Source organism: Erpetoichthys calabaricus, chromosome 6 (genome assembly GCF_900747795.2).
Source record: "Erpetoichthys calabaricus chromosome 6, fErpCal1.3, whole genome shotgun sequence".
In the NCBI taxonomy this organism is placed as follows: domain Eukaryota; kingdom Metazoa; phylum Chordata; class Cladistia; order Polypteriformes; family Polypteridae; genus Erpetoichthys; species Erpetoichthys calabaricus.
Genome location: NC_041399.2, coordinates 4,327,555 through 4,344,678, shown reverse-complemented (window position 1 = coordinate 4,344,678; position 17,124 = coordinate 4,327,555). Strand labels below are relative to the sequence as shown.

General features: G+C 43.5%; 1 protein-coding gene across 1 annotated transcript in view; it reads right to left on the bottom strand.

Annotated features, from left to right (window-relative positions):
* Positions 1-1,420: 1,420 nt before the first annotated feature.
* LOC114653191 (metalloreductase STEAP1-like) overlaps positions 1,421-17,124 on the bottom strand; it is a 41,445-nt gene continuing 25,741 nt past the window's right edge. Inside the window, exons 3-5 of the mRNA XM_028803372.2 lie at positions 14,749-15,264; positions 4,658-4,822; positions 1,421-2,396 (exon numbers count right to left, since the gene is read on the bottom strand). Coding sequence (XP_028659205.2) covers positions 2,148-2,396; positions 4,658-4,822; positions 14,749-15,264 — 930 coding nt within the window. The 3' untranslated portion in view covers positions 1,421-2,147. The remainder of the gene's footprint in view (positions 2,397-4,657; positions 4,823-14,748; positions 15,265-17,124) is intronic.

The following is a 17,124-nucleotide window of genomic DNA, read 5'->3' as shown; positions in this document are numbered from 1 at the left end:
ACTTCCTGTCATGGGCCTGTTGACATCACTCCCAGTTTCTGGCCCCACTGATGACATCAGTTCCAGCTCTCAGGCCTGTTGACACTACTCCCATTTTTGGCCCCATTGATGACATCACTTCCGGTCTCGGGCCTGTTGACACTACTCCCATTTCCGGCCCCACTGATGATGTCACTTCCAGGCTCGGGCCTGTTGATACTACTCTCGTTTTCGGCCCCATTGATGACATCCCTTCCGGTCCCGGGCCTGATGACACCACTCCCGGTTCTGGCCCCCCTCAATGACGTCATTTTCTCTATGTGCCTTTAAAACCAACATTTTGACCATCTCTAATCAATTCTGTTCAGGAATCCAACCTGTACACTTCAGTACAATTATTTTCTAAATTTGCAGCCGGGAAATAATACGGGTGGCTGCCCCAAACATTTTTGTGGCTTATCGTCGAGTTTGTGACACCGTACTTTGCTCCGTTCAGCTTCCCCTCAACCCCGTCTAGTCTCTCAGTCCCTGATCCATGAAAACAATGCCACAGCCTGATGCTGCCTCCACCATCCTTCTCAGTTGGAAATTGTATCATGTAGATGGTGTGTGGTGCCTGCTTTCCTCCAGACATGACGCTAATGTTGGGTTCATCAGATCAGAGAATCTTCTTTCCACACAGATCGATGGTCCTTTGGGTGCCTTTTTGAAATCTCCAAGTGGACTTCCATGTACGAGGGACGTTCACAAAGTTTCCACACTTTTATAATTTCGTGAGAAACGGCAAAGGCGGGAGGAGTAGTAATTGGGCATTAAAAAGTTGATACAACACTGGGAAAAAATGGCATCGCAAAGGAAAGTGACAATGTAGAAAAGTGATGGAGGTTTGCTTTTGAAATTCTTAATAAATAGAGTTAAAAAAAGTGCAGAAACGTTTTGAATGTCCTTTGTATTTTTTACCGGGGAGAGTCATTCCTTCTGGCCACTTTGTCATAAAGCCAAGATTAGTGGAGTGTTGCATGATGGTTGTCCCATCTCTACAAAGGTTCTTTGCAGCTTAGCCAGAGTAACCACTGGGTTTGTGGTAACCCTTCGTACCTCTCTTCTCCCATCATTGAGCAGTTTGGCTGAGTGGACGGCTCCAGGATGAACTGTGATTGTTCCAAACTTCCTTCATTTGAGAACTATGGAGGTCACTCTGCTGTTGGGAATCTTCAGTGTTGCAGTCTCCTTGAGATCTGAGCCTCAACACAATCCTGTCTCTGAGCTCCGCAGGCCATTCCTTCTACCTCATGGCTTGTGACAGGTGTGTGCCTTTCCTGATCAGTCCAATGAATTGAATGGACCACAGGTGGACTCCAAACAAGGGGTAGAAACATCTCAATGATGGGCAATAGAATGGAATGCACCTGAGTGAAAGGAAACAAGTGTTCAGACTCTGTCAATGGAATGTTTCAGTATTTTATTTTTAACAAATTTGCAAAAACTTCTAAAATCCCGCTTCCACTTTGTACTTCTATGGCCTTGAGTGTTGCTTGCTGGGTAAAAAAATAATTTATAAGACTTAAGCACAAACCTGCAACATAAAATGTGAAAAAAGGTGCAGGGTCTGAATCTTTTCTGAAGCCATTGTACCTGCTATTTAATTTTTTGGAGAATCTGCTTGTTCCCAAGTAATCGTAAACGCTCAGCTGAACTGCTGCACACTCTTCATCCCAGTAGACCATCAAAGCTCATCCTGAATTTTGAGACGGCCAAAACGTTCAAGTCTGCCGAAAAACTCAACATCAAAATTTTAACCTCATTGGAGGCCTCTTCTTGTACAACATATGGAGGAAGCAAAAACTGAACAGTCATTTGAAATGTGTGTCTGTGTGGAAGACGTTTTTATTCATGGTTGAGACCCCACCACTGAGGACATTCCATTTGTGGTCCAGAAAAGGGAAGGCCGTAGAAAAATCTTGAAGAAGGCATAGACAACGCAGTAATACAGATGTTTATCATAGAGTCTAGTCTCAAGCCAGGAATCAAGATTTGACTTCCACTGTTACTTATTTTTCGTTTATTTTGAATGGCGTTAAGCGATCTTGTCATACGTTCAAATTCAGCATCTATTGCTGTTTAGTTAAGCAGCATCCTTAACAAACTACACGTGTTCAAGGAATAATTTACAAATACACGCTCTCTGCTTGGGTTCTTCTTGCTTCCCAGCCACGCCGAATCCTCTGGAGCTGCTTGTCTAAGCAGGGCAGGACTAACATGAACTTACACACCAGCACCAAAAGAGGGAGCAGCAGAGTGAGAATGAAAGATGGCGGGGTGTACCACACATAATGCTGAGGCTCCACCCACTTCTTCCATGCAAACACCAGCGTGTGCGCAGTGCACAGCAGCAAGGCACAATATCCCATCTGACTCTGCAAAAGAAAAAAAAAGAAAATGGGATTATGGGATACGGACGAGGAGACAAAGCATCAGCAGGACATGATGAGGGCAGGAGTGCTGAGCAGGTGAATTTGAAACCTTGTGTTTTGATATTGTCCACTTTATAACCAGAGTAAAGCTCCTCAATTTCAACTATTTGTGCAGACAGAGAGCCAATGTGGTGTGGAAGAAAGGCAGAAGGGTGTCTGGGCATCTACAGTCGTGGCCAAAGGTTTGGAGAATGACAACAAGTGTTGGTTTTCACAAAGTCTGCTGCTTCAGTGTTCTTAGATCTTTTTGTCAGATGTTTCTATGGTGTACTGAAGTAGAATTGCAAGCATTTCATAAGTTTCAAAGGCTTTCATTGACAATGACATGAAGTTTATGCAAAGAGTCCTTATTTGCAGTGTTGGCCCTTCTTTCTTTTTCAAGACCTCCACAATTCACCCTTACAGGTTGTCTGTTCATCAACTTGTGGGCCCAATCTTGACGGATGGCAGCCCATTCTTGCAGAATTAATGCTTGAAGTTTGTCAGAATTTGTGGGTTTTTGTTTGACCACCCACCTCTCGAGGATTGACCACAAGTTCTCAATGGGATTAAGGTCTGGGGAGTTTCCTGGCCATGGACCCCAAATGTTGATGTTATGTTCCCCAAGCCACTTAGTTCTCACTTTTGCCTTATGGCCTGGTGCTCCATCATGTTGGTCACCAAACTGTTCTTGGAATGTTGGAAGAAGTTGTTCTCGGAGGATGTTTTGGTCCCATTCTTTATTCGTGGCTTGGGATCGGGGCACCACCAGTGAAGAGCTTGCTCAGGAATGGCAGCAGACAGGTGTGAGTGAGGTGAAGACTTTGGGAGGATGGCCTGGTGGGTGTCAAGAAGGGCAGCAAAGAAGCCAAGAAAAACATCAGGGACAGACTGATATTCTGGGATTGGACTGCTGGGGTCAAGTCATTTTCTCCGATGAATCCCCTTTCCGATTGTTTGGGGCATCTGGAAAAAAGAAAAGGTGAGCGGCGCTACCATCAGTCCTGTGTCATGCCAAACTGTTAAGCATCCTGAGACCATTCATGTCACATGGGGTTGCTTCTCACTCACAATTTGGCCTAAGAACACAGCCATGAATAAAGAATGTGACCAAAACATCCTCTGAGAGCAACTTCTCCAAACCATCCAAGAACAGTTTGGTGACCAACATGATGGAGCTCCGGGCCATAAGGCAAAAATGAGAACTAAGTGGCTCAGGGAACAAAACATCGAAATTTGGGGTCCATGGCCAGGAAACTCCCCAGACCTTAATTCCATTGAGAACTTAAATGCAGGCTCGGTGGACAAATACAAACCCACCAATTCTGACAAACTCTCAGCATTGATTCTGCAAGAATGGGCAGCTGCCATCAGTCAGGATTGGGCCCAGAAGTTGATTGACAGACAGCCTGCCAGGGCGAACTGCAGAGGTCTTGAAAAAGAAAGACGGGCCAACACTGCAAATATGGACTCTTTCCCTAAACTTCATGTCATTGTCAATAAAAGCCTTTGAAACTTCTGAACTGCTTGTCATTCTACTTCAGTATACGAGAGAAACATCTGACACAAAGATCTAAAAACACTGAAGCAGAAGACTTTGTGAAAACCAACACTTGGGTCATTCTCAAAACTTCTGGCCACGACTGTATGAGAATGAGGAGTGGTGTAAAACAAAATAAAATTTGTAATCTTTTCACGTTTTCTACTGAGTGAGGTGGGTTACACCGTCCTTAATGTTTATATTTCTCCAACCGGAAGTGTAAACTCAGCAACACCAATAATTAATTTATTTTTTAAAACATTTGAAAAAATGTGATTACTGCAGGTCATGTCACTTGCAGAAATTCTGAGTTGATTCTGCACTTATGGGGGGTATCAATAAAGGGGATGAGGCAGCGGGGAGAAGTCGGGGGGAGAACTTTGAGAACTGTCTGCAACTAAACCTCAGCCAAGCCATGGAACTGCTGCACCAAAGAGCCTCCATGTCCAGTCACAATTCAGGGAGTGGATGAAGAGGTGGTCTACTGCTACATGTACTGGGGGGGGTCAATATCAATGACAGGCTGAACTGGTATGATTGGTGATGAGTCCACCTCTGACTCTGCCCATAACTGGTGACCCAGTAAGAAGACAACTGAGGAGGACACACACAGGAAATCTGTGGGACAACATGGAGCTAGTCTTTCAGTTCCTATGAGAATATAACATTTCCAGACAGCCTGTACCTGAAGACAGTGAATTTCTTTCCATGTTAAGGAGTTACGAACAGAAGGAATGGAGCTGACGGCTAACAGAGAGAGGATGGCCAAAGAGAGAATCCCAAAGCACATGTAGATTTCCATTCTCCAAACGTCATCCTCCACCCAGGCGTTTTCTTTATTCTCCTTCACCTGAAAGAAGAAGGGATTAGGAAATCATTAGGAACTGCATTCATCTGTTCAATTCAATACGGGGTCACAATGTCATTCTGGGGGCCCTTTCCTGGTAGTAAAGGGTTTCCAGTCTATCACAGGCAACACTCACTACCTCCACGTCAGTTTAGAAGTAAAGGTCAATCGAACAAATTCAAACATGTGAGGAACATTCAAACTTGACGTATACGGGGGGCAGAGCCAGCACTCCGCACAGCACACTTAAGTTCACACACAACTTTAGTCAAAAATCAACCCGAGTGTGTGTCACTGGACTTTTTGCAGAAACCAGAATTCCAAGAAAAGTCAACCAACAGGAAAATTGGGAATACATGCAAGCTCCACCTTTTGAGGACACCCCAGGCAAAGATGTGAGGTGATGCCATATGATGTCTACGCTAGCCTGGTAGACGATTTGTGATTCAGTTGTTGGCACTGGTCACCCAGTTGGAGTTGACATGGACTTCTGTTTCCACATACTTGCATCTCCTCTGGAGAGAAGAAAAAACTGGAAGTGGTTGGGGCTCCAAAGGCTCTCACAGATCAACTGAAAGGTCTGATGGTATACAAGGGGTCTCAAAAGACAAGCAGTGGGACAGGAATAATGTGTACTCAAAGGTTTTGAAGAATGTTATTCCTAGCTTGGAGTTTAGCACCAGCGTTTGTAATAAGATGCTATTTATAGCTCAAGGTTCTATCCAGGGTCACCCTCAAATACTTTAGATTTCTATTGTCAGTTAAAACAATGTTATCAAATTGAGTTTTATCTGCTAGATGGTATAGAGAAAGTATAGTAATCGCAAAAAAAAATCTGACCTTGAGATTTTGATGAATCTCCACGTTTCATGTGCTCCTGAACACGTTTTGACTATTTTAGCAATTATGTGTGTGTGTGTACTGTGACGAGTAAGCCACTGTTTTACACCCCAAAGCACAAGGATGAGTCTCAGTACTTTAGCAAAACCAGCTTTATTCAACTTGAAAAGGAACAGCAGGGTTATATTTTGAAGCAGAGCTACCACTCAGCAAATGAGTAGAGTCGGGGCCAGGTCAGTGGCCAACTTATGCTGTTCCCTGCATTTATCATGTCCCTCGTGTCACCCATTGGCGAAAGGCGTGGATAGTGCAGATCTCGATCAGCTTGGATTTGTTTCCATGGTGCTCTGCTGCTGCGCTGTGAACTTGTGGATACCTCGGCAATGGACAAGAAAGTCTTCCACTTCTGTTGGTTTGGGGAAGGTCCTAAAAGAGTTCAGAAACCTCACAGTATGGAAACACGATAACTTGAGAACGCTTTGAGCTAGATAAATGAAACTTGGCATATGGGTGTTTGTGACGATGCGGGTTCTGCTCCATGCTCCCATTCGCTGTGCGGGAGCCCTTGAACCCTACACCGTCGATTATGTTACCGAGATGAGCTAGACAGTGAGGCAACAACACAACAAGGGGATGATGAAAATGTGCAAAAGTGCTTTTATTAAATCCAAACAACAAAAACAAAGGTCAACGGTGCAGTGTCCATAGTTCAATAAATAAATAATCCGTAAAAGAAATGTGGACATTAAAAAAATAATGGAAAAGCAATCTTTTAAAACCAAAGTTAAAAAGCAGTGCTTCTGTTAAACTAGCGTCTCACCTGCTTCTCCCATGCGGGCCCTGCAACAGGCGAGACGCTCTCTCTGTAGCTGACCTTCTCTGTGCCTGCGTCTGCTACTGTCAGTCATCTTACCGATCCTTAGCTCTGTTCGGCTCCCCCTGACAGTGACTTGGGATTCCCCAACAACCAAGGCTCTCACGCTGGGGACACCACGTCCCAAGTCCCGACTCCCGCCGTCTTCCGCGGCCTCACGTGGAGAGTCTCCCACCTTCCAGTCACTTCCGCCCTTCAAAGTAAACTCTACAGTAGCGACCACATCTACTACTCCCCTGGGTGTCGGCCAAACACCCAGGCTGTCTGCTCAGCTGCCGTAAGCCTGCTCTCGCTCGCTTGTTCTCCCGCACCAACATTCTCTCTCTCCTCACTTCCTGCAACCTCCGTTTCCTTCTCTTTTCATTTTCTTGTTCCCCTCTCTCTTGTTCCTTAACCGTCTCGGGCTTCTCTTTATAATGGACGTGGCAGCTGTGGCAATCAACAGCTCCCGGGAACAATTACGCTGCGGACCGTCCCTCACCTGTGCACTTAGGTGAGAAATGTCCGCAGCACGAATCCACCCGGGAACCGTTTCAGCCACACTACCACGCCCCTCGCTACACCGCGAGCGCGGTGATTATTTATCTAAACCTGGCCTTTGCTGAAAGAGCTGTGGACCCGCTATACTGCAGTATTCTATCAAAATGTTAGTTTTCTATCAACTTTTCGGCAACATATGCCAATCGGAAGTGTTACTTTACCTAATCGCTTTACAAAAATTTTCAAAAATAAATCAGAATTCCAAGAAAGGTCAACCCACAGGAAAATTGGGAATACATGCAAGTTCCACTTTTTGAGGACACCCCAGGCAAAGATGTGAGGTGATGCCATATGATGTCTACGCTAGCCTGGTGGACGATTTGTGATTCAGTTGTTGGCACTGGTCACCCAGTTGGAGTTGACATGGACTTCTGGTACATAGTTTAAACAAACAATTAATTGAAATTTTGTATAGTAGTTTTCATGTGAAATTGCATCATAAGAAGAGAAAATTAATCAAAATTTCATATCGTCGTTGTGGCTGCAGGTTTTTGTTCCAACCAGCTTCTATTTTTAATTGGACTTCTGGGCTAATTAAGTGAACTGTCAAATTCTGTGTTTTGGGAAAAATGTAGAAATTAGAAAACTAAGTTTAGTATATTAAAATGTACCAAGCAGTTATATTGGAATAATGTATTTTGTTTTCTCCACCCATCCATCCATCCTCTTCCGCTTATCCGAGGTCGGGTCGCGGGGGCAGCAGCTTGAGCAGAGATGCCCAGACTTCCCTCTCCCCGGCCATTTCTTCTAGCTCTTCCGGGAGAATCCCGAGGCGTTCCCAGGCCAGCCGGGAGACATAGTCCCTCCGGCGTGTCCTGGGTCTTCCCCGGGGCCTCCTCCCGGTTGGACATGCCCAGAACACCTCACCAGGGAGGCGTCCAGGAGGCATCCTGATCAGATGCCTGAGCCACCTCATCTGACTCCTCTCGATGCAGAGGAGCAGCGGCTCTACTCTGAGCCCCTCCCGGATGACTGAGCTTCTCACCTTATCTTTAAGATTATTATTAATTTTATTATTATATAATATAATATAATTATATTATTATTATGTTTATTATTATTTTGTTTTCTTTTTAACAATATTTTCATCTTGATTTTCATTCTGTTTTTTGCAGAGTGTTCTAATTGTTTAATTAATTCATTATTTTCTAATTAGTGGGTCTAACGCTGAAGTAGTTGCAGCCTTGTTGTTTGCCTGGCTGCCTGTTCCGCTGGTTGTCATTATTAGGATACAATGAAGGGAGCAAACTGCACAGGGAAAGGGCAAAATAGAATGAAATCAACAAAAGGTTGTTAAGCATTTAAATCTCTAACAAAAGCAGAAATATTCCTAAATGTCTTATAAATGTAGAACATGCTGCGGTGCTTTTGTAATGAAGAATAAGTGAAGAGAAGAGAAAGAAAATGTCTGCTAATTAATTGAGCTCAGTGTTATCAGCACTATTACATATGCATTAGTACCATTATATAAAAAGAGATAAATAATTTAAATTTTGCATGATCATTACTTATTGTCAGATATAAAATTTGATCTTGATCAGATGACCCTAAGTGGTATATTACTGACCACAAAAAACAATCAGATTTAAAATTTCATTTTGATCAGATTACCAGAAGTAGGTCTTTGCCATGTAAACTTGCATAATAAACAAAGATAAGTGATTGAAATTTTGTAAGAAACACACAGATATGACGTTTCATTATAATCAGACAACCAGAAGTGGTATCTACTTTACCTATTTTTTTTATGCTATACATGTGGTGCTTTACAAAAGACTGGCAAACTGGCACTCATCAATGCCCTTCACAAAATAACTAACTCGAGTTAGCACAGAGAAGTCTACTTCCAACATTTGGTATGGATCATTGGGACACGACTGGTATAATAAAGGTTTATTGCCTCATAGGATTGACGTTTTTATGGGCATTGAATTTGTCTCTACCTTTTTTACGTGGAACTAGGGATTTTCTAGAATTTTGCCCACCACTTTGATTGCCTGGAAACATTTCAATCTGCTGCCTTGACTGTTGATTCTGTAATATTGCTGAAGCAGGTTGTAACGGCCGAACCCTTACCCAGCTGGCAGCTACACCTCCAAGACCTGTGGACTGGATAATTTACTGAGTATGAATCTAACTATCAAGCCGTACCTCTAACAAATTACACTCTTCCCCACAATCGACTGTGTAAATATAAACTCACAAAAGCAGATATGTAAAATTATACTGATTAAATGTATTAAATGAAACAACAAGACAAATGCAAAAATAGAAAGAAACATATATAAATATAAATATCCCTCCACCACATCAACAATAAGACACCATCATATATAAATACAACAAAACCCTCCCTTCCCCCTGTAACATAAAACAAACAACACGAATAACAAAAAATGAATGATATACGGAATGATCGTGAACTTGAGTCCGGTTATAAAAACTGTCCTGAATACGGTTGACTGAACTAATGATAAATGAGTCGTTTGGTTTTCCTGGAACAAAATGGAACAGCCTCACCGTGAATCCTCGGTGCGTGGTGGATGATGATGAAGTCCGACCCCGGGGTCTCTCGTGATGAGGGTATTGAAGTAAGTCCGGCAGATTGAAAAACAAACTGGATGAAAATGCGCGATGTAGAATACAGCAGGTAAAGATGGCTCGTGGTCGTGGTCGTGAAAATGAAAAAGTCTCCTTCTCTTCTCTCCTCTCTCTTCCTCCTCGCTATTCCCTCCTGATGGCTTAAATAGTCCTGTGACGGCTGTAATTGATTAATAGTGAATAGGTGTTTTCCAGGTTTGAGGTTGTGGTCTTCCATCATCGGGGGACAGCATTTACTGCTACACACACAAACAGCAAACAGGACAATGGAAACGAGACGCACTCAGTACTGACATTTGACAACACTAACTATGTAGCCCCGCTACAAGGTTTATCTATTAAACAAATTATCATATTTCAACATTCAGGTACTTGTTACTGTCTTTCTTAAGGCAAACTGTGTTTCACAATTGTTTTGAGCTGTGTTTTTTTGAAATTTACTATTTGCTTGTTTTTGGTTTTGTGCTTAAAATAAAGTACTTTTAGTGATTTAAGTGTTTGTGAGATTTTCTTCACTATGCTGGTTCTGAATTTCCATTGTAGAAGACCAGCCCGACCCTGACAGACACACAGACTCACCAGTCCAAAAGCACACACGGTTATTCTTCTTTTCCAAAGCGCACACATTGAACAAACCCCAATAAACGCATGTTCTGCTTGTCGTTGTTTTAAGAGCTGGGATCACATGAAGTGTGTCTGCCAAAAGCATTCCAACAACTGCTAGGTTGGATGACTATGAACTTGTTTTAAATTGTTTGTAAGTTGGGCGTGACGTGCAAAAATCACCGTCTCAAGTGTTTTGCTTCCTAAGGTTGTAATGTCTAGTCTTGCGTGACGTCAAAGTGTCTCTCCGAGATGATAACTTCTCGATCGCTTCACTCAAAGGGAGGTGTGCTACGCTCCTGCCACTTCGCATCTCTCCCGCTCGCGTTGTGAACGCATGCTAAGGAGATGCGGACGGATCAGCTGCTGCTGCCGAGGTGCGTGTTTTGCTTGTCGCACTGCATGTCGATAATTTAAAAGCCTGTACAGCGGCTGTCCTTTTGTCTCACTGTCTTGTCTCGTGTAACGTTAAAGTCTATCTCGTGGGACATCAAATTGTCTTCCGAGAAGATCACGTCTCATTTCCCACCCAAGATTTCCCAAGATTTATTTTTATAATAAATAAATGACACACCTTGGGTCATCAGCGACCCGTGACATCATGTTTATGGCTCTCATGGTTATGTGATACAGTGCAGATGCAGTTCCTTAGGTGTTCTTCTTTCAATTCATCCTCAACAATTTACTACCAAAAATACGCCAAATAAAAATAAAACTAATAAAAATGAGTTTAAAAAGAAGTAAAGTGTTTGGGGAAGAGGTTTCCATAACGGTTTGGACAGTTGAGGTTATACAGTTTATTTTTTGTATAGCCCAAAATCACACAGGAAGTGCCGCAATGGGCTTTAACAGGCCCTGCCTCTTGACAGCCCCCCAGCCTTGACTCTCTAAGAAGACAAGGAAAAACTCCCAAAAAAACCTAGTAGGGAAAAATGGAAGAAACCTTGGGAAAGGCAGTTCAGAGAGAGACCCCTTTCCAGGTAGATTGGGCATGCAGTGGGTGTCAAAAGAAGGGGGTCAATACAATACAGTACAGTACACAGAACAATTTCTCAATATAGTAAGAAATAAAAAAATATATATAAATTTTAGAAGTACAGAGCAGAATTTAACAGTAGATGATATATCCCATAATAAGATTTGTATTTGTATAGAGTCCTGGAGACCTCATCCTTCAAGCTGCCTCCCCCCATTTGGCCATTCCACAGCTGAAACAGCTGTGGTTATGTGTGGCTTGATTTAAATGTAAATATACGCTGGGTCTCTAAAGACTCTAAGTATGCAATAGTGCTTGTTGAAAGTCCCAGGGATACAAGAATTGTTTTGTGTTCTATGTGCGATTTGTTTATTTTCTATGAAGTAAAATAGCTGGGCGAGCTTTCCATAAGTGTGGTGATTCCATAATTTTTTCCAGGGGCTGTAATGTTTGCCAGTTCAAATATGTTGAAAAAGTCAACAACTTCCATGGGGCGTGCTTACTTTTTCACATAACTGTAAACTCCACTTGATACAAATGTGAATTGTGTTTAGCCATGTTGAATTCGTAAAAGACCATTTTCCCTCATTTATTTATAATCAGGTACTACAGCTGGGTATATTTTGGCTAAAGCTACAGTATATACTGGTGCCCTACCCAGGATTTGTTCCTGCCTTGCGCCCTGTGCTGGCTGGGATTGGCTCCAGCAGACCCCCGTGACCCTGTGTTAGGATATAGCGGGTTGGATAATGACTGACTGACTGACTGACTGACTGACTGACTGACTGACTGACTGACAGTATTTACTATCAATAAATTTGTACTACAGGTCAACCCTTGGGATTTGTGGGTTTATGATTCATGGATCCACCTTGTGGATCTGCGAGTTCATCATCAATAATTAAATGGTAATTATTTTGCAAGTTTGGTAACCAATTGCAGAAAATCGCAGATGATGCCATGGCCCTGCTACTTAAATGGGACTGTAAATCCCAGCAGCCCTGGCATTGCTAGAATGAGAGTGTAGGCTTTAACCCCTTGTAGATGATTGCCGCGAAACTGATTCAAACCTAATGCAGCCGCGGTGGCGTATGTATCCGCCAATGCTGGTTGATGCGTATTCGATACGTACCAAGGAATGTATTGGAAGCACTGGTCACGCCATCTAGCAGTCGTTGTGGAAACTGCATCAGCCTGATGGAAGCGAAGTGTTGACGTGACCATGCATGTGGATTTTGGCTGCTAATTTTCAGAAATTGTCTAAATTTGAGGTAAGTTGTGCTAAGATAAAAATACATACCAGGTTACTGTTTGCTTGTGTGCTATATCCAAATTAGCAGTCTCCACTTCACTTAGCATCTGCTTGACAGCGAAAACACAAATCATTTCTTTTTTTATATGATTGGAAATAAATTTAGGCAACAAGGGGTTAAAAGTGAGCTGTAACAAGCCAACAGGATCGCAATTAGCGGTGCCATTTTTGTTTTAACGCTGCACTGTACAACTGGATTACAATTCCGCCCATCAGCTTACAGTTTTGTTCTTGTCCTGTGCCCGCTTGTTCATGTGACTCTGTCTGGGAAACGTCTTCATCTGGGAGCGCCCCCAACTTCTACAAACCTTCACATACATCGTCGTCACGGTAGGACAAAACTTTACACAACTTCCAGGTGTCTGCTCACAGGGGATTTAGTTTCATAACTACACCAGCATCATCTGCATCTGCCAAACTGCACCGTGTTGCAAGTGTTTATCGTTTTGTGCCTTAGTCTTTTGTTGGGATCCTTTTGTATCTGTAATATTAATCATTTTTGTTGTTTACCACCATAAACACACATACAAATGTATTATAATAAGTTTAACTGGGTAGAAAGTTACAGTTGAATAAAGAATTGTATAACTATGCACTTTGTCTGGGAGATTGCACACGTCTTTGTCTCAGCAGCCAGCCTGACACATGCGATTTGCTTGTGTGGCGATCGTTCGGTCTCACATTTTTTGCAACTTACTTAGACCATGCAGTAATCATGGGCCCAAAATGTATTTGAGGAGTTTCACATTAATGGGTGCGAGAGGCACATGGGATTACTGTACTCTTCCGTGTGTCTCTCGATTTTCTCTGCTTCATTTAATGTTACTTATCCATTTTCAGGTATCGAGTATTGAACTGCAACAAAAGCTGTTGTTCAATTCCATCGACTTTATTAAGGCTTTCGATAGTATCCATCGGGGAACGCTGCGGAAGACAGATTCTGGAATATCTACAACCAGTCGAGCTGCTGTGTTCGCACAGACCAAGGTATCTCCAATTTCTTCCAGATCAATACAGGCGTGAGCCAAGGATGTGTGCTTCCTGGCCATGGACTTCACCACACAACACTCTCTTGCTCACGGTGACTTTGGCCTGTCTCAACAAGATGCTCTGAAGCTTGCAGACTTGGATTTCGCAGACGCTATTACTTTGCTCAGTCACTGAGCGAGTGCTTTGTGGGTACACTGCAGAGTTGGTACATGAGGTGGCAGAAAACCATTGAACAGCAAGATTCTATGTTGAGTGTATTCCAACATCAGCACCCGCGTCTACATCGGTCAACAGTGCCTCGAGGAAATGGATCCCTTCACCTACCTAGGTAGCATTGTGACAACAGAAGGTCTTTTCGATCAAGACACCCTATGTTGGATTGGGAAGGCGATGACAGTTATGTGCCATTTGAGGCCTATCTGGAAATCCAACAGCATCACCTCACCATCCAAAATTCACTTTCTGAATCTGATTGTAATTCCTACTACTATCTATATGAGTGAAAAATGGAAAGCAACTGCAACCATCGTGAAACGCCTGAAAGTGTTCCAACAGCGGCACCTCCAACAGATCCTTCATATCTCATACCGTGACCATGTCAGAAATGAAGAAGTATATCGTTGAAGTGCTACTCACCCTCTAGTCGATATTGTCACTGAACGCTAATATTGGTTTGCGGGCCACATTCTAAACATGCCCCCATAATGCCTACCAAACATGGCCATGCTGTAGATGCCAGTGCATGGGAAACGGAAGCAAGGGTGGCTGAGGCAAACCTTTCTCATGTAGTCAACTTAACATGGGATGAAACTGAGGGTGCTGCTGATGACCAAGCTCGACCACAATCACTTGGTGCTCAATGCGCCACACAGCTAAGTTAGTAATCCATTTTCCATGATTTTCCTCATTCCACCCCTCAGAATGCATCGTGTCCGTCTGTTTGCCAATCACTCGAAAACGGACGAATTGACTTTCATGAAATTTTGCACGTAGGTGGTCCAACTTATGGCATTACAAAAATTTAATCTGGGGGAAAGTTGTAAAGTGGAGGCCACCTGAAAACTGCATGTTCAGCAAATCTAATTAAATTTTGAATGATTAATAAAGCTGAGCCAACTCAAAAACCAGACCACGTGAACGAGACTCCTCAAGTTCTAGTGTAATACGCCGTTCCCCGTGTTGCCTCATCTTACCTGTTGATATGCCCAGTTCATCACCTTGTACTCATAGGAGCGTCTCATCGGGTAGCACAGACTGTAGGCAGCATGCAGTGCGGCGAAGAAGAAGCTGAGAAGACCGAACTGTTTTCGGCCGAGCAGCCAGCGGTGTAACCACGTAGGAAAGTCGCCATATTTTGTTCCTCTATGCAGCTGAATCACGGCTGCAAATATTCCAGGAAGATAAACCAGAGCGAGAAGGGTGATAGCCGTGACGGGCAAAGCCTTGTTCATAACTAAAACAGGCATTGTGTAGAACTTGTTCTTACTCTGAATCGCCCATGCATGGAGGACATCCCGTACAAAGGTGTAAAGGAACACGGCTGAAAAAAGCCCAGTGGCCACTTTCAGTGGCAAACGCCATTGTGGAAACAGCACGCCACCGAATCTGATCGCACTCGGAGGACACTCCCATTCTTCATAAGCAAAGGTCGGGGGATCAAAGGTCTGGAGGGACTGCGAGGGCAAAGAGGACCTCTGCACATCTCCATCCTGAAAAAGAAAAGAAGCGAAAACGGAAAGGTTAGAAGTGAGCCGCAGAGACGTGTGTGACTAATGAGAGTAGCAGCGGCCATGCAGTTCCCCCATGTAAAACTTCATTCAACTTCCCAGCTAGCGTGACAAATCACTGGGAGACGCTGAGGACAAATGACAACACCACGCAGCTGCCTGGAGGCCTGAATATGATGGATGCTGCTGTGTCGTTACATGGCCATTAAATAAAAACCAAAGGGATTGGCTGTGGCTCCGCTCAAGACAGCCATCTACTATGTAATGAAGGGGCCTTGTGGTGCTCACTGCTTTGGGATGCCTTGTGACTATGCAAAAGGCACTATATAATCCAAATATTGAGTAATCTTAACTATCTATGTGAAGATTAAAATTGATTTCATTAGAGTGTAGCATGGGCTCACGTAGCAGAACATGGAGCAGAGACATTTCCTTCAAAGTGAAGGCCGGGCTTAGGCAACGCTGTGTGATGCCTGCTTTGCTCTTCAGCCAAGTCATTGAGCCAATGAGGCTGAGGGTGAACCAACAGGCACCAAGTGGACGCTGTTTTCCACCTCTGAAGACCTCGATTTCGCTGATAGCCTTGCCTTGCACCATCATGTGCAAGAAAATAATAAATTGTCTCAACAACAAGAACAACAACATCTCCAGATGGCTGGAGGAAAAAAACTAAAATCTGCAGGGGTTCTGAGGCCACGAGACCACCCAGCCCCCCTCTAGGCATTCTACCTAAAATTAATGACCTCACAATCAGTCCTCATTGTATTCAGGGTTCACATGGAAGAACTTGATGATGACAGTCATGTGGAGATCTGGCCTTTAATCCATCAACACTCTCGGACAGAAGGTGGGACTACAGATCAGCTGAACCAAAAACGAAGGTCTTAACCATTCATGTGGACAGATGGAGAAAACCCACCCTATGGCTGACACCTTCACTTATCTGGGTAGCACAGTAAGATATGATGGAGGAGCAGATAACGACATCCAGAGCAGACTGGCAAAGATGTGTGGAAATCTCCACACTAAGCCAAGGCTGGACCAGAGCTGTGCCTTAAGAAGTTTCCTCAGTGCTGGAGGATGACATGACTAAGATGGCCACATTCCAGACAAAAAGTCTTCAAAAAAAAATCCTATGCATTTTGTAGCCAGGAATCATCTCCAGCGTAGAACTGCTTGGTCAGTGCCGTCAAGCAGGCATTGCCACCACGAAGATGAGGAGACGATGGATTAGCCATGTCATCAGAAGCGAAGGCAGCTCCATCACCAAAACTGCCTCACAATGGTCTTCTGAAGGGAGGACAGCCAAGGAATACACGGCAGGGCATTGTGAAGGCAGAGATCAATACCAGGAGGCACATGGTGCACCATCGAGAAGCTGGCACACATCAGACAGCAATGGACCCCCAATGTTGTTGCCATACTTGCCAAAGAAGCATAACGGAAACATTTTGCAGTAACGGATGCCTGAAACATTCTGCAAGTAGCACACTGCTAGCAAAGAGAGTCAAACTATAATATAGCAGCAAGTTTTGTCAGCGTTCATAGCTGATTACCCGCCTCAACCCAAAGTGTCCACATAAATCAACACAGTTAAAGACCTTTCCACATTTATTTATTTTACAATTTTCCATGTTGCAGCCATTCGCATAAATTCATTTCACACAAAACAGATTTTACTCGTTTCCAAACTGCTAGTTCTCCTCCAAAAGAACATCAAGTCCCTGAAGTCCTCCTGTCTACCACACTATCTGTTTGCTTATTCCAAGTATCTGTGGTTCTCTGTGTGAAGACAAATCTCCTAATGTGTGTGTGAAATTCACCCTTAACAAGTTTCTAACT